General features: G+C 54.1%; 1 protein-coding gene and 1 pseudogene across 2 annotated transcripts in view; one reads left to right on the top strand and one right to left on the bottom strand.

The window, feature by feature from the left end:
* The window catches only part of CACNA2D4 (calcium voltage-gated channel auxiliary subunit alpha2delta 4), a gene marked incomplete at both ends in the record, with an annotated part of 131,319 nt that extends 119,316 nt beyond the window's left edge, over positions 1-12,003 (top strand). Inside the window, 5 exons of the mRNA XM_081997832.1 lie at positions 1,171-1,191; positions 6,441-6,558; positions 10,311-10,435; positions 11,089-11,159; positions 11,917-12,003. Of these exons, the coding sequence (XP_081853958.1) occupies positions 1,171-1,191; positions 6,441-6,558; positions 10,311-10,435; positions 11,089-11,159; positions 11,917-12,003 (422 nt within the window). The remainder of the gene's footprint in view (positions 1-1,170; positions 1,192-6,440; positions 6,559-10,310; positions 10,436-11,088; positions 11,160-11,916) is intronic.
* LOC309414964 lies at positions 1,613-2,657 on the bottom strand (annotated as a pseudogene). Its single transcript has one exon. The product of its transcript is annotated as an uncharacterized misc_RNA (transcript).
* Positions 12,004-22,784: the final 10,781 nt, after the last annotated feature.

The following is a 22,784-nucleotide window of genomic DNA, read 5'->3' as shown; positions in this document are numbered from 1 at the left end:
GCCGCCCCATAGCACGTGAGTGTTACAGCTGCCGGTGGCAGAAGCAGCTGGATGGGGAAACCTGGCGTCGTGCGAGGAGCCCACCATCTTGCCCCGCCACCTCTCCCTCTGTGGACACTGGAATTCAGCTTCCAGGTCCCACCACCACCCCATCTCCCCCACCTTCCACCCCCATTTCAGGCCACCACAGCATCGGAGCAGTCAGGGTGAGGGGTGTGCAGCCTGGAGCGTGCTGCTTGCTTTCCTCAGGGTAACTGCTGGTGTGGGGGAACGCTAGTCCTACCGAGGACCCCCACCCTACATGCAGTGGGATGAGAGAGACCATCAGCTGCAAAGCCCATCGGTTGGAAAAACTCCCTTCCAATCTCTCCTGAGGGTGGCCCTCATGACAGGACAGAGCAGAGCTCCACAGCCGGCTCTCCGGAGCCTAGCAGGGGCCCCAGGAAGCTAGCCAGAAACCTGTAAGGTTCTGTAACACGTTGAGAGTCTTCACTTGCCCACCGGACCCTCTCTGGAAGAGAGAAGATGATGGCACATGGTATTGCACAGCAGCTGAGTGCTGCAGAGGGGTATGTCTGTGTTGAAATCCAGTGACCTGCCCTGCAGCTGCAGTGCTGCCTGCGAAAAACATCCCAGGAGTCTCTGTGGTCTCATCCCTGCCCCGCAGGCAGGGGGGCTGTTAATGGCCCTGCGGCAACCCAAAGGGAAAGGTGAGGAGCGCGCTGTGCAGCCATGCAGGTGCCGTTATTACATCCTCACGAATTAGTCAGCACAAAAGGTGCTTTTAGTGGAGACAGTGATACCTGGAGACAGGATTGTGAGAGTGCCCCATGCAGAAATCGGTGGGGAAGAGTCAGATAAGCAAGTGCAGTACTTGTGGCAGTGCAGGAGGGACTGATGACCTGGTGTTCCTGCAGGGAGCTGCTGTGGATGCTAAACAGCTGCAGTTTGATTTAGTCTTTGCTTGAGGAGATGTGAGGAAAAAGGGAGGGAGGTCTCACTGCTGTCCTGCTCATCACCATTTCCTTTTGTGCTTTCTTCATCTCTCTCCCGCATCACCTCCTTGGCTGCCGTGTGCAAATTCATCTCTTCACTGCGCTGCCATCATGCGAAACTGTCACGTGGCTCCATCTTCATTGTGTGTCTGTGTGTGTCATGCGACTTTTCCAGCCAAGGCTGTCTTCCATCACTGTAAGTAGAACCACTTAGCAGCAAAAAGAGGAGGATTTAGCTAGAAATCCCAGGCTAGGAAAGACTTTTTTCCACCTTTTAGACAACAGGGAATTTGCAGAACGTTGTGACAGGGACAAAGCAGTGCCTGGCTCTGTTTCCCTGCACTGGAAAGAAGCAAGCGATGCTGTTGCTGGTGTAGCTGGCTGACCTGGTGACTGAAGGTCTGTCACTGAGAAGCCAGTGAAAGTGACTCCTCAGTGACTGCGGGCGCAGACAAAACCATCACTTGTTACTATGGCATAGGTGGGCCCGTAGCCTGTGTACCATGGCACGTCCTTCTCTTTGGTTCCCAGCTGCCCCATACTTTTCAGTTGTTATGCCAAAACCAAAGACCAACCTGTGCCTTCTTGCAGGAAAAACTATATGGGTCTCGTAGACTTCAGATATTAAGAGGCAACTTAAGTCGTCTTTTCCACACCCCATGGCTTAGCTCCTTCTGATGAATACCAGCCCAGCTCCAGGATAATGCAGAATTACTTTCAAGCAGTTCAACTGATAAGTATATGCTCTAGCTCATAAATCCACTCCTACAGGCAAGTTAGAAATCCCTCCAAGACAGAGTCCAGACTGTGTCTGTGTTTGTCCCTGCTTCCATATCTAGCTTGTATTCACTGATTTGCTCTCTGCCCAGCAAGACGTATGTGTGAGACAGTGATAGCGAAACAGAGACAGTTGGCATGTGTCTTACTGTATGAAGAAGAGGAAGAGAAAGAGAGTGTGGCTGTGGATGAAAAAAATGAGTGTCCATGTGTGGGGGAGGGAGTAGCAGAGTGGAAGAATACTACTGGGGCTGGAAGAAATGGATTGCACATGTTTTTAAGAAGGGGCTGTAGATTTTTGCCAGAGATGTTAACATTTTCTTGACTGCCTGCCAAGGCTGGTGTGTGCAAAAAGTATGGAGAGAAGGAGACATTTTGTGAGAGAGAAATTAAGCACATATTCATTCAGGGATATGTGCAGAGGAATTAATGGTCAGGATCTAATGCCTGACTGTGCACCTCTGGCTCTGCAGCACCAAGCCTATTTCTGCTTCCCAAGTTATCTTGCTTTCTGGGAAGAGGAGGCTTGCTGTTGGAATATGGACATGATATATTCAGACTGCACTCATCACGAAATCTGCTTTTCAGAGGTGGTGAGAAGACATGTTTGCTTCCACAGATTTTTCACTGCTCTCAGCATCTCGTTCTTCTCTGTGTTTGTAAGGGCTTTGGCTTTTATGGACATCACCATAGGTTTGAAAGCCTTTGATTAAGCCAAAAATACTTCCAGCCAAGGCATGCAGCCTAGAAAAGACTATTTCTAGAAATCTGTAGCTCAGAAAAGTTTCTTTTTGACTGCATGGTAATGTACACAGAGGATATTTTACAAGATAATTGATTAAATTCTGTGTTTTGTATTTGTAACTGTGGCAGATTTTGTCTCATGTCCCAGAGTAAATCCACTGACTTGGGTGCAGTTATCCATGATTTATGCTGGTGGGAGAGTTCACAATCTGGTCTATATAGTTCATAACAAGGCGCAGTGGCTGCCTTTGCTACTCGGAAGGATTGATTGCCAAATGTCTGACAAAGTCTTCCTGGAAGTGCAGATGGTAGCAATGACAGCCTGGAATTAACTCACTCTTTGCTATAAAGTTTGCAATTTGTTATCAGCTCCTCTGACTGTTTACTAATCCCTGACCACCAGACTCTCAGAGCCCTGATAACGTTTTGATGTCCAGCATGTGCATGCGGAGGCTCAGCCCAAGCGTTTTGCTGATGATGTACATGCTACTGGGCTTCTCTGAACTTCTCAATACTGCTGCAGCTGCACTGCTTCCAAGCAAATTAAGCAGCAGTAGGCTTAAGCATAATCTCTGTCATAGGTCTTGTCTCTGTGCAGAAGTTAGGACATTTTAAAGTGGCTTCTTTTCATTTAGCCTGTGCCAAGAAACTGATTTAAGATGGTCTGTGTGGGGGACTTGTGCCAATTTAGCAGAGTTTAAAAATACAGCTTGGTGCACGTGACGAAGTTAACCCAGAGCAAGTCAAACCACAGATGGTCATGAAAGACTCAAACAGAAATGCAACTTGTGTGAGTGACTCAGCCCATACTGCCAAGGGCAAAAGTGCCCCTGAAGGGACTAAACGCAGTGCACTTCCCACTGCTTACCTCCAGATGCACAGGCTGCTCCTGTTGAGTGCCACCATGGCATAGTCTGGCCCAGGATTACTGCTCAAGCGTTGCCTCTCTACTTCTGTGTTCAGAGCTGAAGTACAGCTCTTGCCCATGTGTGCAGGTCAGGCCAGCAAGCAGTGCTGGCCAGGTTTATCCTGGGTTTATCCTTTAGTTGACTTTCTCCTTGAGGCTCGATTCTCCAAGCCCACTAAGACAGCCCTGATTCAACACTGGCTGAGGCTGAGAGGCCTCAAATCTCCTTCCATCTCATGTTTTCCAAGCCGACGGTCTCATTCACCCCCTCCTGGCACCCCATCCTTCACACTACTCTTTCTTTTTTATATTGCTTTAACTCCATCTTCTTTGATGACACTACACCAGGAAGCTGGAGCTAGTGAAGGATGTCATTCTTTACCAGGGACAGGGGAAAAATGGATGAAGTCTCTGCTATGTTGGGACCCTTTGCCACTCCTGACATGAGCAATATGCCAAATTCTTGCAAGCAGTTGTACCCCAACTTTCTCAGATCACTGTTGTGGTCATCACAGCTGTTCTTCTGAGCAAGAACCAGCACAGTCTGTCTCCAACAGCTGTGCTGTGGTGACAGTCCTGGTCACCCAGTGCTGCAAATCCAGGGGTAACGCAGCAGGACTTTGATGGTTGGTGGCTGAGGGAGCAACACCTCATCTTGCCACAAGCATGTCCCTAAGAAGGTCTGTCCTTGACCCAGACTGCGATAGTCTGGCCACCTCTTTCCGAGTTTGGAGCTGTTTTCCCAGCCACTAGTACAGTGAATTAAGGCTGAAGGAAAGGGCTCCTGCTGTGTTCCTCATACTCCTTTAATCCATCAGGGACTTCACTAGCCAGAATACAGTTACCGGCTTTGGAGCTGGTCTAAGCCAGAAAGCGTTTGCAGCTTCTCTCCTTACAGCATAAATGGGGATATTCTGTGTGTCTCATCAGAAATGACTAAGCCCTTGAAATTCACCTCGGTAACAGGGTCTTCTACTGCTCATCCCAAATGTCCTCAGGACTGTTTGTCACCGTGACAGGTACTAGTCAGAGGTGTTCTCCGTTAGCAAAACTGGGAGAGGCTTTTCCGTGCTTCTGCCGCGTGGGGTTTGCACAGAGGGATGGCAAACGGTGACAGAGCACAAGCAGGCAGCTCCTGGCTGGCAGCAGAGTTGCTGCCAGACCATGAAACGACAAATTTAGTTGATTAATTTAGAATGAATCCAGGATGAATACAGAACAAGGCACCATGCTGAAACCAAGCCCTGCGTGTTCTTGGATCTGTGCAAAACGAACTTAACCATGATATGGAAAGGTGGGTCCCACTGTCTGGGAGGATTTAAGTAGGAGGCGGCCTTGTGAGGTACATTTTTAGAGAGTTCAGAAGAAAAGCAGAAGGTACAACATCAGGGGGCTCTGGACTGCAGGGGGGTGTTTGAGTACCCACCATATTCACCTGGGGAAGGCATTAGAGGGGAGATCGGGCTGCAGCTCCAGGCTCTTAACGGGTGTCTTGTGTCACTAGATAGCCATGGCAGAGAGAAAAATTGGAGAAAATCATCTGGCTTTTCTCTCTTTCGCATCATCCACACTGTTTAGACGGCAAGCTCCGTGGGGGGGTGCCTGCCTCCTTCTGTGTGCTCCGGCAGTATCAGGGGAGAGGAGATCATAGCTCTCAGCGAGGTTTTTACAGTGATGCAAATTACTCATCAGGATCGTGGATGCCCTCTTGGTGCCTTCGCACCATACATTTACTGTTTAAAACCCATGTTGCTGCATTTTTCTATAAATCTTCAGTGCCGCTGCTGCAAGGGATAAGCTGGTCGTCTTCCACATCAGAAGGACTCCCTTCTCTGTCCATCCCCCCGCAGGGCTGCCTGCAGCTGCTGTGTGTGTCGGTGGAGGGCTGTGGAGCCAGCCTTTTGTGCTCAGACCCCAAGCTGATGTAGAAACCACTTCTCATACTTGTTGTTGGCTGAGCCGCAACCACCTCCCCCTTAGCAACAAAGCCTCCTGCTTCCATCAGCGACGTTCCCCTGTGTCTTATAGAGGCAGGAGCTGGCTTCGCTACCTCCGACTGCAGAAAATAATTGCCACAAGGGCCCAAGGCAGTAGTTTCAGGCAAAGCAGACGTTGCCATATTCCTAGAAAAGGATGCCCTTGCTTCTCCAGGGAGGCTCAGTAATGCGGTTCAGCTCCCTCTCATCACCAAATTAGTTTGGGAGTCCCACAGAGTGTGACTGATGAGTGGCGGAGCAGCTGCTCCCTGCCTCTGTGGTGGATGAGTCCCTCCAGGAGCCACTGCCACACGTTAGCCAGGTCTCTGCTGGTCCTCAAGAGCCAACGTCTGCTTCCATGTGGTCTCAGGCCAGATCTGTTTGCTGGCAATGTTTTATTTCTAATGATGTGACACGTATTCAACCCCTCAAATTGCCTGCTCTGGGCTTGCTCTGAAATGTCGGAGGGCTCAGGAAGGATCAGCTGTTGATGGAGAAGCCCACCACAGACACACAGGGTCCCCGCAGCAGCAGGTCCCTCAGCACGGGCACTGAGGACCGGCCCAGTCACAGCTTTGAATGTTTAAAAAGTGCATGAACCAGAGCTGGGTTAGGCAGGAGGGACATTATTAACACCACCGGTTTGGCAGAACCCCCCCGTCCCTTGCGCACGGGGGTACCGGTGCCCCAAGGCTCCTGCGTACCTGGCCGCGGGGGTCCCCGGGCTGCTGCGGCTTCGGCGGGGCAGGGACCTGCCTCGCTTCGCGGAGGCGAGCGGGAATTTTGGGCTCATTTCTCGCATAGGGCGGTTTTCCCACACCACCTAGTGGGAGCAGGGATCACTGCCTGGCTGCTTCCTGCAGCATCTCCTTCCCCTTTTTCGCTGGTAGGCACCTGCCTTTGGCCGCTGTCGTGGTGGGGGGGACACAAGGCTGCTCCTCCAACCTACATGCCTAGTCTTACATGCTTCCATCTCAGTGCAGACCGCTCCTACACGATCCTCTGCCCTTCATTTCTCTCCTTGTCTCCTTCCCGTCGCAGCTCACAAGCACAAGAAGCATGACACCTTGCAACCCTGCGACACCGAGTACCCCGTTTTCGTGTACGAGCCGGCCATCAAGGAGACCAACGGCCTGATCGAGTGCGGAGACTGCCAAAAGTAAGAATTGCAGCTTCCCTTTGTTTGGGGGTCCCCGGGTCATGACAGCACGCGAGCCTTGTCGCAGAACCCATCGGTGATGGCAGCAACCTGAGAAGAGTCACCTACTGCTGCGCCCATCGCGTGGCCACAGAGCAGAGCTACACAGGAGGTGAAATGAGTGAGTTACAACTTATTGATAAAAGAGAAAAAGAATTAAAACCATCTGTTAATAAGCAGAGGTGGCTGTAGAACGAGAGAAAGAGCATTTAAAAATATGTATCTTTCCATTCCACAGATTTCAGAAAGGAACTTTTTCTGTTTTTTCACATTTCTGGCGAAAGTTTTCTCCTTAGAAAATTTTCCTTTCTGCAATGCTTTCAGCTTTCCTTTTCCTTTTTTTAGTTTCTCTCTTTTCTGTTTTTCTACAGAAAAAAAAAATCAGGGAGGAAGGAAAAAAAGAAGTGTTAAACTGAAAGAAATGAAAACACAGGTCCACATTTTTACTTTCTGTTTTCATTTTAAGAGAATGAACAGTCCAAAATAACAGAAAAGTCATTGTGAAAAGAGGCCGTTTTCAGCGGTTGCGTAGTGCCGTCAGCAATCACGTGCAGAAAGGTGACAGAAGGATGAATTTCCACTGGTCCAGCTTTTGCTAACATAAGCCGTCCAAACAGATCTGACTGGAATCGCTCTTAAAAAAAAAAAAAAACCCAAACCAAACAATCCTACCTGGTCTGACTTCAGTGTTGGACCAACTGCAGGAAAGACTTAAAGGTTAGGAAAACAGCCTGCGCTAGTCAACATGACTTTAGGAAAACCAGGCCTTGCCAAACATTGTTTTAGAAGAAGAGATTGCAGGTTTGGTGACAGCAAGGTATTGTGTAGATGCACTAAGCTCTGGGTGGATCCAGAGGACCTGAGTGCCCCAAACTGACCTGTTTGTGCGTTAAGCTGCGGCCACAGAGATCTCCACCACCGATGCAGCCTGGGGCTGACCCCTCCTTGCTGCAGGGCCTTCTTCTGGCTGGAGCCTGGCACCCGTCCACCCTCCCCGGGAAAGCTGGCAGAGGTTTCCACCTTGGGTATTTTGTACTGTGGTGGCTACAGCAAGTCCCTGAGTGGTGGGAGCTGCGGGGGGGATGAATAATCTCAAGGTGACGAGCCTTTTTTATTTGTATCACAAACAGTGTGGCCAGCGGGAGCAGGGCAGTGATCGTGCCCCTGTACTCGGCACTGGTGAGGCTGCACCTCGAATACTGTGTTCAGTTTTGGGCGCCTCACTACAAGAAGGATGTTGAGGTGCTTGAGCGTGTCCAGAGAAGGGCAATGAACCTGGTGAGGGGTCTGGAGCACAAGTCTTATGAGGAGCGGCTGAGGGAACTGGGGTGGTTCAGTCTGGAGAAGAGGAGGCTGAGGGGAGACCTTATCGCTCTCTACAACTACCTGAAAGGGGGTTGTGGGTGTTGGTCTCTTCTCCCAAGTAACTAGCGATAGAATGAGAGGAAACAGCCTCAAGTTGTGCCAGGGGAGGTTCTGATGAGATACTGGGAAAAATTTCTTCACTGAAAGGGTTTGTCAAGCACTGGAACAGGCTGCCCGGGGGAGTGCTGGAATCACCATCCCTGGAGGTATTTAAAGGACATGTGGATGTGGTGCTTAGGGACATGGTTTAGTGATGGACTTGGAAGTGTTAAGTTTATGGTTGGACTTAATGATCTTAAGGGTCTTTTCTAGCCTAAATGATTCTATGATTAACCCCATGTCTCCTACTGCCCATCCCTTGATTCACTGCCTTATGGTATAAGGGATTGAGGCAGCACCTCGCCAGCACCGTCAGCAGCAGCTACTGAGTCCTACTCAGCTCCTTCATAGTTAGAGGCGTGGTTGCAGCCTCCTGGTCCTGGGCACCTCTCGTGCATCTTTTATGTTCAGGAGAGACACATGCCCCAACACAGGCTCTGTGGAGCATTAGCCAGTGGCCCACTGGGGCGTGCAGGCTCTCCCCATCGCATTTCACAAGCCCAGGTGGTTCCCAGTGGAGCGAGGATAGGCTGGGTGCACCATCCTGGGCAAAAAGTTGGCTTGCAGATCGGTGCATGGGGGATCTCTAGCCTGGTTACTGGAGCTGTGCATGGGTTAAAATCTGCTTGTGGAAGCTCCCAAAGCAGTTGTCAGCCAGGAATACTAATGAAATGGTTGCTCACTGCAGTGTGTGACATTCAAACACCTCTAAAAGTGAATACAGAAATCCCTGGAGGCCAGAAGGCAGCGAGATGAGATGGTGAATAACCAGGGAGACCGGGCAGTCCTCCAGTGCAGGCAGGTTGGTTGGTGCAGTGGGCACATTCTCACAAACCTCATTTCTAACCCAGACGCCCTCTCCCTTGGCTGGGAGGTGGTTGGCAGGACCGGGAGTGCAGAGAGCCGCGTACCAGCTGCAGCGTCACAGCCCTGCCACCAGCGCAGGCACGCCGCGGCCGCTGTCCCCAGCCTTCCCTGTGCCCGGCGGCCACGGCCCAGCCTGCTGACTCCTTGCCGGGGCTGTAAGGCTGCCCGGTGCCCGGCGGCAGCACGGTCTGCAGGCCGGCCCTGGAGGACAGCAGTGTGGGCGGCTCAGCCTTGCTCCGGCTGGCTGCAGCCTCCTGCGCTGGCCGAGGGCAGGCCATGCGCCCAAGGCGTGGGGCGGGGGTGGCACAGGCTGGTGAGATGCTCAGACACGTACAGCGCCTTGCGGTGACACCGGCGTGCACGTGCTTGGACACGCACCGCCCCCCCCCCACCCCCCCCCCCACCCCTGCTCGCCCAGGGGTGCCGCAGAGGTGCGCGTGCCGGTGCGCCAGCCCGCCATCACGGGCGCCTGCAGCCCCGTGAGCACGGCGGCGGGTCAGAGCTGCCCACGTGCCTGCACGTGCACACGCGCTCCTGCGCGAAACCCTGCGCGCGGCTGGAGCACGCGCCTGCCCTCATCCTGCTCTGCCCGTGCAAGCCCTCGGCCGCCGGCACAACCAGGCGGCGGTGCTTCCGCAAGCCCTCACGTGCACGTCCTCGGGCAAACGCTTACGTCTAGACACATCCTTGCCGGCACGTGCCTGTGCTCGTCACCGGACCTTTCTGTAGTCCGCTCGTCCGACGGGGAGGGGAAGAGACAGGCAAACTTGTGGCTGCAAAGTGAATCTGCATGTTTTTTGAGGCACTGGGCAAGACCAAGCACCAGTTGGTCAGTCCCATCACACCAACATAATGTGCAATGCTACAGTGCTCCTCCATTTCTCACTCCAGTAACATGAAATTTAGCAAAACCCTGCGCCTTGCAGGACTGCATAGTACATACAGCCTTGCCTTGTAGAAGCACACTCAAAAATATATGTTGAATGGCCTTGTCACACCTCTGGATGAAACCAGACCTTCTCAGGTGTCATCTGCTGTGACACGCGGCCCCTTTGAAGAGAGCTTGCATTGGGTTTTGTTTGGTGGTTTGTATTCTTAGTTGGTTGGTTGGGTTTTGGGTTTGATTTTGGTTTTTGTGCCTAGCGTGGAGTTGTAAATCTGAGCTAGTTCAGAGATTCCCAAGGACGAAATGGTGTGCTAACACCACCTCCCCCCTGCACATGGCTGCTCGCTGCATTGTCTCCTGCTTCTGCTGACATCCCGTTTCCAATGAGCTCCGTTTTCTTTGGATTTCCTTGCTGTGGGCCAGGTGGTGCCAGGGCAGCTGCTCTGGCTTTGCGGCGGGAGGGTTGTGCTTTCTCCGGCCGCTCTTTCCTTTGCAGGATGTTTGTAGTGCAGCAGATCGCCAGCAGTAACCTCCTGCTCCTCGTCATGGATGCCACCTGTGACTGCAGCATCTTCCCACCCGTCCTGCTGGATGTGAAAGAAGTCAAATATATCCTTCCATGCGCAGCAGGGACGCACGGCTCCACAGGCCCTTTCACCTCTCTGTTTGCTAGGGTGGAAAATCTGCTCCCAGGACAATTGCCGTGGGGGTGGAGGGCATGGCCTGACCTATGGGACAGCCAGAGAGAGAGACACAGAGCAGGCAGGGTTGCATTGTGGTGGAGAGGAGGTAACAGTCCTGCCCTCCAGGCCCCAAGGAGAAGCCAGCCTCCACCAGCCAGGCTGTCAGAAGCTCTCTACGAGGGTGAGGGTGGGACAGGCCAGGAGAAGGGGTCAGTGGTGGGGTGAGCGCAGCTGCGCTGGCTCCCTGATTCTGCTCCCAGCCCAGCTGTTTCTGTAACCCATCCCTGCTGGGTCCTCATCCCTCGCTCCTCATAGGCGTGGTGGCATGGTGCAGCTTGTCACCGTGAAGCCGAGCTCTCTCCATGCATTTTGGCCACTTTCAGCTACCCTTGCACCTTCTAGCACTTGGAGATGTCTCCAGCCCATGCAGGGTGCCCTGCCCTTCCCTTGTGCTCCCCGCTCCGTCTCCCAGGCTGTGCAGTTACACCTAGACAACTTGCATCAGGGCCCCGTGGGTCTGACTGGCGTTCGTCCCCCTTGTCCCTGCCTCTGCTGCCAGTGTCCTTAACAGCCTCGCACATAACGCTTCAGTGAAGTGTGAACGGATGCGATCCCAGAAGCTGCGGCGGCGACCGGACACGTGCCACGCTTTTCACCCCGAGGTACCCTGGGGCAGCGGGGGAGGGAGGGAGAGCACACGGCTGGGTTTCACCATGGGCGTGCCTGTGCCCATGCACACGTCTCCTCTTGCACCCTGCATGGCATGTGTCGCGTGCCCACCCCGCTGGCTGGACACAGACACAGCCGTGTGGCTCCCCAAGGGCCTTCCTAGCAGGAGGATGGTCACACTAGTGACACGTGGGAAGGGCTTGAGCTCAGACATGACAGGGTTGCTGGGTTTCTTTGGTGGGTTCACCTGCTGGAAGAGCTCTGATTCCTGTAACCAGCCCCTGTGACCTGGGCTTGGTGAGCAGCAGGCAGCTCTCCCGCCCACTGGGCTGGCAGGAGTTTGGTCCAGGCACCTTCACGCAGTATTCAAGGCAGCCCAGCTGCCTGTCCCTGCCCCGTGGGGCCAGGAGCGGGCACAGCGACCCGCTCGTGGACAGGGGACTCTGGAAGGAGCTGCAGAGGGATGTGCAGGCAGGAGCTGATCCTCCTGCAGCCTCCGAGGCTGAGGGATGAGTTTCAGGGTGTGGGGCAGAGCATGGTGAAAGCCAAGGAGGTGAGCAGCTTCCTAGCTCACTGGTGGCCACCATGGCCCACAGGCATCAAACCAGTCCCTTCCTTTGCCCACAGTGTTTCTTCCTTTCGGCCACAGGCATTGCTCCCCCTTCCAAAGGCGAAGGGCAGGCTCCCTTCCCTCTGCCAGTGGCCACCCTGGAAAGTAAGCAAGCTGACACCTTCTCTCCCATCTCCCAGGAAAATGCCCAAGACTGTGGTGGTGCTGCTGAGGTCTCCATCTCGCCAACGCTGCTCCTCCTGCCCCTGGCACTGCTCCTGCGGTGACCCTGCTGGTGACGGTGACGCTGCCCGCAACGCGCCTTACGCGGCAGAGACCCGGGGCTGCCGCTGGCCGGAGCAGCGGGAGGGGAGGAGACGGGGGAGCAGGCCGTTCTGGGACACCCGCTGTAACTACCCAGGTAGCCAAGGTGTTAATGACGTGGCGCAGCATGTTCTGCATCCTTCACCACAAGGCCTGTTGTCCAGCATGGTGCCAACGGTGGAAGCTGCTCCCTCCTCAAAATCCCACAGCAAAAGGCTTGTGCGAGGACCCATGGGGTCGGCTCCTGGCACCCCACCTACTGAGCTGCTCCTCCCGGCCATCGGCTCCTGGCTGGGACAGGCAAGGTCGTCGGCACGGCTTGGATTTCACCATCACCCTGCCTCCCTCGGAGCCACTTTGAGGTGGTTGGCCCCAGGAGGCAGAGGGCTCAGTGGGGCAGATCTGGCTTTTGGAGAGCAGGAGGGGCAGGGGACAATGTCTGCCTGTTCCTTGGTGGGAGCCACCGGGATTTTGAGCACTGGGGACCAGAGCAGCCCAGGCACAGCCCTGCCAGAACAAGGCCCATAGTGGTTCCCAGTGGGCAGGCAGCATCCCCTGGTCTTGGGGATGGTCCTCGACTAGGACCCCAGGGGCAGGACATGGCGCCTAACCTGAACTGCACTAATGTAACACGCAACCGGCCGCTGGGAAGTAGCACAGCTTGACTAGTTAGCTGGCAGCTACGCCAGCTCTGCTGAGGAGAGCCCTCACACTGCTAGCACAGCATCCAGATTCTTGTCTAGATGTGGACTTACCTCTGTAAGGGGTTATATATGACCCACCAAAAGAGGGGGTATGTTCCCCGCAGCCTGCTAGTTTCACTGCAGAAGCAGGTAAGAAATGGGCGCTTTTCCTCTCGGAGCAGCACTGCCCTGCTCATTTGAAGCTGCCCTTTGGTTGTTGCCAGGCGAGCAGCCCCCTGCCCTGAGCCTGGCGTTCCCGGCTGGTGGGCATGGGCTGTTTCTCACAGAGCTTTACGGACAGTGGGTGGAGAACACCCATTTTTCCTTTTTTTTTTTTGTATGAACTGCTCCATACCATCTCGTTAAAAACAAATACATGGCTTATTTTAAATATACTTGAGCTTCATCATGTCATGCTTGGTGCTAGTCGCAGCCTTACACTCCATCCCAGAAACTCCTCTCCTCACCAAACCCATGGGGACAGGATGTGGGTGGCGGGACTGCAAACACAGCTGTGGTGGCCTGGCCATCAGGGATCCACCAGCAGCTCACAGGGATGCTCAGAAGTGCTCCTGGTGACCAAGCCGCTGTTTTTACTGGTGCTACAGGAAGAAGAGATTCTGGCCATGCAGCGTGTGCTGTGAACCAGCCAACTGCCCCACACAGCCCACGGCTCTGGTCACCTCTGAGGCAAGGTGGGAGTCCCAGTGCCGGCGGGGTATGTGCCAGGGGTAGAGATGCCAGAGCCAACAGCTATAGATGGAAACAGGGTCTCACCTTGAGCTCCGCACCATCCCCATCTGTAGCCACCCCAGCACCCGCGGGTACACCACAGCAGCACCAAGGGAGCAGGCTAGCAGGCCGGCAAGGCAGTGCCTTGCCTTGGTCTCCTCTGCCAGGTGGGCCACTTTGGGAGCCCCCTGCACCCCTCCAGGCCCGCTGAGATCCGTGTGGCTCCTCACACCAAGCTGCCACCTCCAGTGGGGCAAGCGCCCACACCCTCCTCACTAGCTGCCTGACGAGCAGGGCTGCCTGCGATGCTGCCCTCTGCGTGTGCTGGCCATGGGGAGCTGCGGGGCTCCTCACCGAGCCCAGCAAGCCACCCGCTCCCACGGCCACCACCGCCGGGGTTGGGCCCACACGCAGCTCCTGCAAGGGGCAGTTTTATGGGAAAGGGCTTTATCCTCACGCCAGGGCTGTCCCCTTCCCTACAAAAGCAGGAGCCCACAAAGGCACCCCAGGGTGTGCTAGGGTTAGTACAGATGCTGCTCCTCTTGCCACCACTGTCACCCAACACTAAGGGCGCAGTACCCATCTCAACTAGGTCCTGATGGGGACGTTTCAGGACGTTACAGCTCCTGCTGCGTCTGGTTTTGCCTCGCTGGAGGCGGTGTTATGGCAAAGACGAGAGGAATGGCTGCGGTACTGGAAGTAAATCTGGAGGTGGAGATGGTTTCCAGGCTCCAGATGCAGTGACCTTATCAGAGCAAGAAACAGCCGAGGAAGATGAAGGCAGCGCAGAGGGAAAAGGGGCTGCTGTCAAGGCCGAGGAGCTCGGGAGCTGCTCGCAGATGGAGGAGCTGCCGGCTCGGGGCATCCCCCGCCAGCTGGCAGAGCTCCCCAGCTCCCTGCGCCTGCCCTCGGTCCCTGCCCTCCTGGGGCACTGCTCTCAAGGGTGACCTCCCTGTCAGAAAGGATTAGCAGTCCCATCTCCACTCTGCTAAAACAAAGATACATAAATACACATTGCCGTGCTGCATACGAGCCATGTTTGATTTCAGGTGCATTACCCCACTATAAACACGGTCCTGCAGAGAGACCTGCGTTGCAAGAGCGAAGATGTGAATTACACCCAGCTTAGTTGCTTCAGCAAGTTCGTGCACGGGTTGTAACTGGAGGGAATAGGGCATGGGTGAGAACTGGATTATTCCTCAAACCAAAAAATAAGGGTGAAGGTTTGCCCTGACTTAAAACCCGAGCGCACGCGGGGAGCCGGGCTGCAGAGCCACTCGCACCATTTGCACGCCGCAGCGTCGAGCTGTTGCAGCGAGCGGCAGGAGGACGGACGTCTCCCTCCGCGCGGCCGGTGCTGGGGTGCTCCCGGCTAAAGGAAAACGAGCCGCTCCCGGCGCTGCCGTGCCGGAGCCGCCCTGGGCACCCACCAGGCCACAAGAGCCGGGCTGCAGGCATGGCTGGCCGCTGCAGCTGGGCCCTGCTGGGGCTGGCAGTGGATGCCAAGCACTCGCCTCAGCCCCACAGATCGCATCCCATCCCGCCAGCCCCTCTGCCTCCTCTGGTGCTCACCAGCTGCTCCCCGGGTGCCCCCTGTGCCCCCCCCAACAAGCTGCTCCCCTCCCACCCACGCTGCAGGGCTTGAGCTGGGGATGGAGGGGTAAAACCGCATGGCAACTAATAGTCAGGAGATGCTCTGGGGCATCTGTAGTGATCTCTGCGAGGGAGCGAGGGCAAGGCAGGGCCCCACAGCCCCCCACCACCTGAGCCGGGGCCGCTCTGGGGCTTCCACAGCTTCCCAGCCTCTGGCTGCAGGGCCATGGGGGTAGACGTCTCCTTGTGCCCCCTCGCTGGGCTGCACCGCCAGCTCCCGCTGTGCGCTTGCACTCGATGCTTAATAGGGATGTCCAAGGCATCCCTCCTCACCCAAGTCCTGTGCAGGAGGATGGAGGAGACCCCAGGGTCCCTGGGAAGCTCCAGCAGCACCATTCAGGCAGGGCCAGGCACCCCTCTGGGGGAACTCCTTGCTGCCCAGGGAAGGAGCGTGATTTACAGACCTGCGCCAGGGCTTGCTACGGGGATCGAGGAAGGGGGGAGCTTCCTCAGGCCCCCCGTACAACTGCCCTCCAAACCCCGCTGGGTGTGCTGGGCCACAGCGGCTCCCAGGGGCCATGCCGGTGCTCCTCGGGGGAGGCAGCACACGCTCGCTGCAGCACCCAGTTTTGCTACAGAAGCTCCTGCTTCTGTACGTGAGGTTGGTCTTAGCCATTTATTAGGAGGCAAACAGAGCCTTTTCCTTTCCACGGTGCTGCATCATCCCACAGTGGGATGAGCTGCACCTAGGTATGGTTTCAGCCTTCGAAGGCAAGCGGCTCGCTTGGTTTTTGCCAGCAAAGCAGACCCCAAGCACACCTACCCGTTTCTGGTCTCCAGCATGGGGTTAAGCAAATTCCGCCGCCTGCTCTGCCTGCCCGGCAGAGATAGCAGCTCATGGCCCTACAGCGAGAGAAAAATCCCCAGGAAGAGCAGCTGCTCCAGCTCCCAACTTCTTCAACAATGTGCTGGGCACAGCAGACAAGAATAGCTCAGCAAAAGCAGCGATCTGAGGCCAGAGGAACCGAGCAGCAGCGGAGCAGCTGTGAGAGGAGCCTTCTCTCCCTTCCAGTCGAGCAGCATCCCGCTGCCATCCTGATACGGCGCTATCAATCACAGCTGTAGCTCCGGAGAGGTCCCGTCCGCCCCCGTAAGCGCGCCGACTGTAGGCATTCCGTAATATTCTGTTACGGAAAGACGCGATGGGAGAAAAGTCACAAGCAGTGCCCTGCGGTGAGGGGTGCCCATCAGGCCCATCCGGCCACGTCTGCCTGCCACACAACTCGGGGGCTTTGCAAGCCCTAAACCTGCAACCGGTTTCCTCTCAGGCAGGTGGAGAGGGAGCTGGGAAGGGACTTGAAACCTCTCCGTTACAATCCTACAGGGTTCAGAACTTCCCCACGGCAGGGGGTAACCCTGTCCCCCCCCCCGAACACTGTAGTGGGCACCGAGGGAGTCCGAGCCCGGGGCAGGGACACACACCTCCCACAGCATCCCGTACATGTGCCCTCCCTTCACTCATGCCTTGCGACAAAGGAGACAGATGACTACACCATCAAATATGACCAGACAGGGATGACTTCATCCTACAAGATGGTAGGAAAATCAGCCCTGGATTTACAGCAGCTGTTTGCAATTGGGAGCAGGCACAAAAGCAGCAGCTTTGCAGCCGGCTGGCCTGAGTCGGCTTATACTTGGCGAGAGCCTGGTACGGCCGGGGCTGGACGGCAGCGGTCGTGGTGAGGAGCCGCATGCTCCAAGTGGGTTAAGGGGGCTGCCCTCCTCTGCCACGGTGAAGGATGGTCTTGCTTAGTTTCATACGTACCTCTCAAACTCAAGCTCCTCCTGAGTGCTTTCCAGGATGCTTTTTCTGCTGACAAAGCCCGCTGGTACCTTCTACACAGAAACGCTGCGCTCTCACAGGCCTCTGCCTGCAGGGGAGGGGAGGGCAGCCAAACGCGGCACTTTCTTTTGCACAAGGCAATTTTTCGAAAGCTATGAGGAAGGAACATCTAACTCCCGTGAGCTGAGTGACTCCATTGCCAGCATCGTGGTTTAACCCCAGCTGGCGACTGGGTGCCACGCAGCCGCTTGCTCACTCTCACCGGGAGAGAATCAGAAAAGTGAGAAAACTTGTGGGTTGAGATAAGGAGAGTTTAATAATGGAAATAAAATAAAACAAAATAATAATAATAAATTGTCATGAAAAGGAAAATAACAAAGAAAAAAAGAGAGAACTATAATCTAAAACAGACAAATTATGCAAATGAAAAACAATTGCCACCACCAACCGACCGATGCCCAGCCCGTCCCTGAGCAGCGATCGATCGCCCCCCTGGCCAACTCCCCCCAGTTTATATACTGAGCATGACATCACATGGTATGGAATATCCTTCTGGCCACTTTGGGCAGCTGTCCTGGCTGTGCCCCCTCCCAGCTTCTCGTGCACCTCCTTGCTGGCAGAGTCCTTGACTCAGCGTGAGCACTGCTTAGCAACAACTAAAACATCAGTGTGTTACCAACATTATTCTCATCCTAAATCCAAAACACAGCACTATGCCAGCTACTAGGAAGAAAATTAACTCTATCCCAGCCAAAACCAGGACAGCCAGCTGGACCCTCACTGGAGGGCGCTGCTGCTCCCCTTCCCCCCCGGATGCCGGGGAGCTCCCCCATCCCTCGGTGCAGGCTGTTGCCTGGGCCTCTGCCCTGCCCCGCCCCAGCTGCAGGGCCCCATACATTGCCTCTGCCTGCACTTGAAAGGAGCCTTTACACCTTCTGTCACTCAGCCAGCAAATGCCGCTGTCATTACCTCCTGTGACATCAGCTGCAGCAATGCCGACCGTCATCAGCCTGTGATGCAAACTGTAATAGCCCCACTTAAATACCACCAAGCACGTTTCTTCAGTAAATACCTCGTGGACCCTGATGGAAACGTCATCAGCTCTTCCTGCTTTGCTTGCTGCTGCCGCCTCGAATTTTGGGAGCCCCGGCGCCCTGCCTTTCCCCAAGCAGGCCCCCGCCGGCAGCAGGAGAGGGCTGTGCACCGAGTCCCATCTTTACACCCCCATTTGGCTCCTCTGGGGCCAGGCAGCCACCGCCGCTCCTCCCGCCGGCGTTATGAGGAGCAGCGCCTGCGTTGCACAGGGATGCGCAGAGGTGCTTCCTCGGCCCTCCTCGAGAAAGGGCTGCGGGGACGGCAGCAGGACACTGCCAGCCTTCCTGGAGGCTCTGCTGTCCCTCAGCCAGCGTGCCAGGGGCTGGCCTCTCATCCCCGGGAAGGGGACAGTGAGACGCCGGGGAAGCCCCCACGCCGGCGAGAGCGAGTACACCGATGCTGTAGTTACAAGCTAGCCAAAACCCCAAGCTGCGCTCGCTCCACTAAATGTCAGCCAGCGGTGGCTTTCTTCAGCACCGTGCAGCCGGCCCCCCCCCAGCAGCAGAGGCTGGAACCTGCTGTCACCCCCCCCGCTCAGCTCTGAGGGACGCAGCCTGACTTTCAAAACCGGCAGGAGGGTCCCTGGCAGAGCCCCAGGCTGGCCGCCGCGGCCAGGAGCAGGCAGGGAGGCGGTAGCAGCGGCTCCTTCCTCCCAGGAGCTTCCCATCGCTCCTTCCCGGCAGCAGCTACTGCCCCACGGCCCCGGCTGCTCCGGCTGCAAGCCGGGGGGGGCTGCCCCCAGCCTGCCTCTGTGCCGCAGCGAGCGGCTCCGGCTGCCGAGAACAACCGCTTTGGTTTAGGGGAGCTCGGCTCCAGCCGGCGCTAAGGCAAGCCTCAAACCGAATGCACACATTCGGCATGGTTAGAGATGAAAACAGAAAATAGCTGCTGGTGCTGGTTTGGGTCTCATTTGCTTCTGCTAGGGAAATGCATCGTTGCTCTGCGACCCCAGCCAGGCCCATGATTTTCCCACCTTGTTTAGAACCAGACTGGTTCGGTTTTTATACCAACTGTGAAGAGCCTCTATGCCCAGTTGTACCAGCACCAGAGATGAAGCTGCTAGAAAGCAAGATCATCTTGAAGCTTACCTCCCAGCTCAGAAACAGCAGTAGCTCCGTTGTTCAAACATATTATTAGAGGAGAGAAAGGTAAAGGTGAAGCTCCTGGAAGTGCCAGAATTAAGACCGAGCTGGCAAAGCATCCCCTTGCACACACGCAAGGAGCACCAGGCTCGCATCCCGCCATCCCTCCCCAAGGAGCCTACCTTCCTGACGGTTAACAAGGTGGTGAGCAAGGGACCAGTTACACAGTGGTCTTCTCGCAGCTGCTGAACTGCAGTGCTGCCCAGGTGATGCCAGGCACAAGGTTTGCTTCTGCGCTTCTCCTACGTTGCTCGTTGTTCAAGTAGTTGATAAGGTGTGACATGCTCAACATTGCCATGAGCTCAAGGCCACTATTCCTTCTTCATAAAGAGCAATATGGACCTAGGAATTAACAAACATCTTTTCCAGGGAGTTGATCTTTTCAGGAAACTTCATTCAAAGCACATCAGTGCTCAGCACTCTTGGAAATCAGCCTGGAGAATTTCAGCTTGGGCACTCCAGACAAATATAGAGGCACTGACCAGCAGGAGAGTTTGGTTCAAACAAATTGCTTGATGCCACACAGAAGGCAGGGGGGAAAAAAAAGGGAAAAAAGAACTCCATTTCACAGGGAAGTCTCTAATAGATTCACCTAAGCCAAACTTAGCTCCTCCATTCTAATCATACACTTAATCTATTTCCAGCTCCTTAAGAAGTTAGGCAATGGCCTTAGGCATTCACCTTGATTGCAGCACTTCTTTAATCCATACTCGGGCTAAGTTCACCCTTTGCAACAAATGAAGCAAGTGATTCTTGGGAGAGGGCAAAGCATGGCCACAACTACATGCAGGAGAGGTAGGACATAAAGTATTAGCCCTCCCAGGCAACTTGTAAGTATCATTCCACTTTCTGAAAACAAAATAAACCCAATTCATATTCAAACGTGGCAGCCTTTCTTAGTGTAATTTGTGTGTAATCTGATGATGGCATTCTCCACACTCCATGATTTGCTTTGCATTAAAAAAAAAAAAAAAATTCCATCCTGAGACCTCAAGCTGCCACAGGTCATTTACTGGAGCTGGCTCTCTTACAAGTCACTGCAAAACATGCATCTCGAGTCAAGTTAACTGATAAACAGCACAGCTGTAGGTGCCCAGACTCAGCGTGAAGCAACACAAGAGGAGGATTAGGCCCATCTTGCCCAGGCGGTTCACAGATGTTTGCTGACAGCTGAGGAATGGCAATGAAGGAGCGGAAGGCCCCACTCCAGGCACAGGGCCCCGCTCCCTCCCCAGCCAAACCTGACTCCTTCCTGCCCCTGCCAGCCCCTGAGTCTGCAGACCGGGAGAAGCCGATCGATCCCTTACTTGGGTACAGTCTGGGAAGCATTTCCTCTACACCAGGAATTTGAGTCCAGGCTTCTTGAAGGTCTCCTCTCAATCTCAACTTACCTAAAAATTTGCCCACAACAACCAAGGTCTCCAGCACCCACCCAGCTCTTGTTCTTTGCACCCTCAGTCCCTCCTGCCCATTTTCCTCCTTGCAAGCCCTCACCCCCTCAGCTTTCCAGTGCTGTCCATAAATCGCAGTTTCTGCTCCTTCCACCATGCTCCACCCAGGCTGACTCCTCGGCCAGCTTGTTCCTTTCTCTTGTCTGCCTGTTACCCCCTGGCACCCAACCTGCAGTGGTAAGAGAAAGCCCTTTTAAACCTTGGAGGGAGAAAGGGGACAGTACACATGCAGTCTGTTTTAAAATCTGCAAGACCCGGAACTAGAAAACTGAGCCACTGAACGTTAGTGTCTCTAACCATGCAAAACCAGATAACCTTTGAAATTACAGCTAGCCTAGGTTCAGATGGAGGCTTTGGGGGATGGAGAGGCTGACCTGACAAAGGCTGGCCAGACCCAAGACCACCCTGCAGCTTTACACCTTCACTCTACAGCATGGGTTCAGCTTAGCTTTCCAAAGCAAAAAATGAAACTTAGCAGTAACACCAATCCCGCTTTGTCCTCAAGCCACTTTTAAAATAAGGCAGAGGTCAAAAACAAGCAGTCACGGGACTGGATAAATGTTGTCCCAGGCTTTTCATTCTCTGCAAGTTCAGGATAATTGTATGTCAGGGGAATTCTTATGACAAGCAGCTTCATGAAGCGGTGGCACCAGACACACCTCGTAACACCTCCCTCCCCCACACCACTATCAGCCCCGTACTACAAGGGGCAACTCCAGTGGGCATTGAATAAAAGTCTAGACTTTGGAAAAACAAATTTCCCTCGAGATTAGCACTAAGAAGCAGCATAGTCCACGGACACCTTTGCTGTGATGTTTATACATGTCAAACAATATTGAAATCTATAGCAAGACCAGGCCATACTTGACGTGAATCATAGACACGAAGTGGATGACAGATAGCAGAACTAACGTTTCAGTCGCATGAACACCCACCCACTGGCTTTTGCTCGAGGAGGCGTACAGCAAGCATCCGTTCCACCGTATGTAAACGAGCCTTTAGGCATCAGATTGGTTTCTGCAGCAGCAGAAGTCTTTTACCTATGAAGTGCTGCCTGTGAGCACTGGGAAGGAAGAAAGGGAAAGTGACTTTTTCAAGCTTCACACACAGCACAGAAAGACCCAAACTAGAGAATATTCCATTTGGTTCTTTTATTAGCAGAAGTTAAGAATACAGCAAGTAATAAGATCCCATCTTATATGGAACCATCACCAGAGTCCCCAACCATCAAAACCCCAGAATGTGCTTCATTGCTTTCAACAGTAAGCAATTTTTTAAAAGAAATATACTGAACAAGGCCACTATTTAATGGGGAAGGAAAGAAGCTGTAGGCCCTAACTATTCTATGGCAATAACCTGCACACAGAGCAAGCAAGCCTCTGACTGCTGAGAGTAAGGCATTCAGGTGCCAACCTGGGAAGAGTTCTCAGCAAGAGCTACAGAAAAGTGCACAGCTAGGTTGTTTTTATTGGAACACAAGCTTCTCAAACAGAGAGACTGACTGGGTTAAGAGTAGCAGGTGGAGTACTGTGTTTTTGTAATAGTTCTGTGCTGTGTAGGACCAGGATACAATCACCCTTCAAGGAGTGAAGGTGGGATGATCCAGGATGGAGACTGCCACTTCTGCTGGTACTGTTACAGAGGTATCCCAAAGCACCTTACAGACAACTCTGATTCTGATACGTACCCTGCTTTTCTCAGACACTGGTAGACCTCCTGCCAGGCAACTCTACATGTCTGTCCGGGATACCAGTGCTATTAGCCCTGACCTCCAAGTTAATACTGCTCTCTACTCCATTTTAGTACCACACAGACCTGTGATAAGCTGCTTCTGGCCCTACAGGCATCCAGTGTAGTGATCCTACTGAGAACACGTCCCTCTAAGCTCGCAGACTCTACTGCGGCACCTCTTTCAGCAGCTGACCTTGCTCTCAGAGGCTTTACAAAGACTCCATTCGAGGGGTGAAGCCTTAAAGTCCAGTCAACTTTCAGAAGGCATTCTGCTTCTACTTGACTCCATTAGGCAAAGTAACTCCCCAAAACACACTCCATGATATCCAGGGTATGGAAAGATCTTTGCAATCCACATTTTTCTTTCGAAGGATGAAAATTCAAACTTGCAGGAGTCTTAAGAAAAAAAAAAAAACACAACAACAACAAAAAAACCAACCCCCCCCCCAAACCACAATAAAAAAACCCCACCCT

This window comes from Phaethon aethereus (assembly GCF_964289735.1).
Source record: "Phaethon aethereus genome assembly, chromosome: 1".
Taxonomy (NCBI): domain Eukaryota; kingdom Metazoa; phylum Chordata; class Aves; order Phaethontiformes; family Phaethontidae; genus Phaethon; species Phaethon aethereus.
The sequence above is the reverse complement of the archived record's forward strand: the minus strand, read 5'-3'. Positions and strand labels throughout refer to the sequence as shown.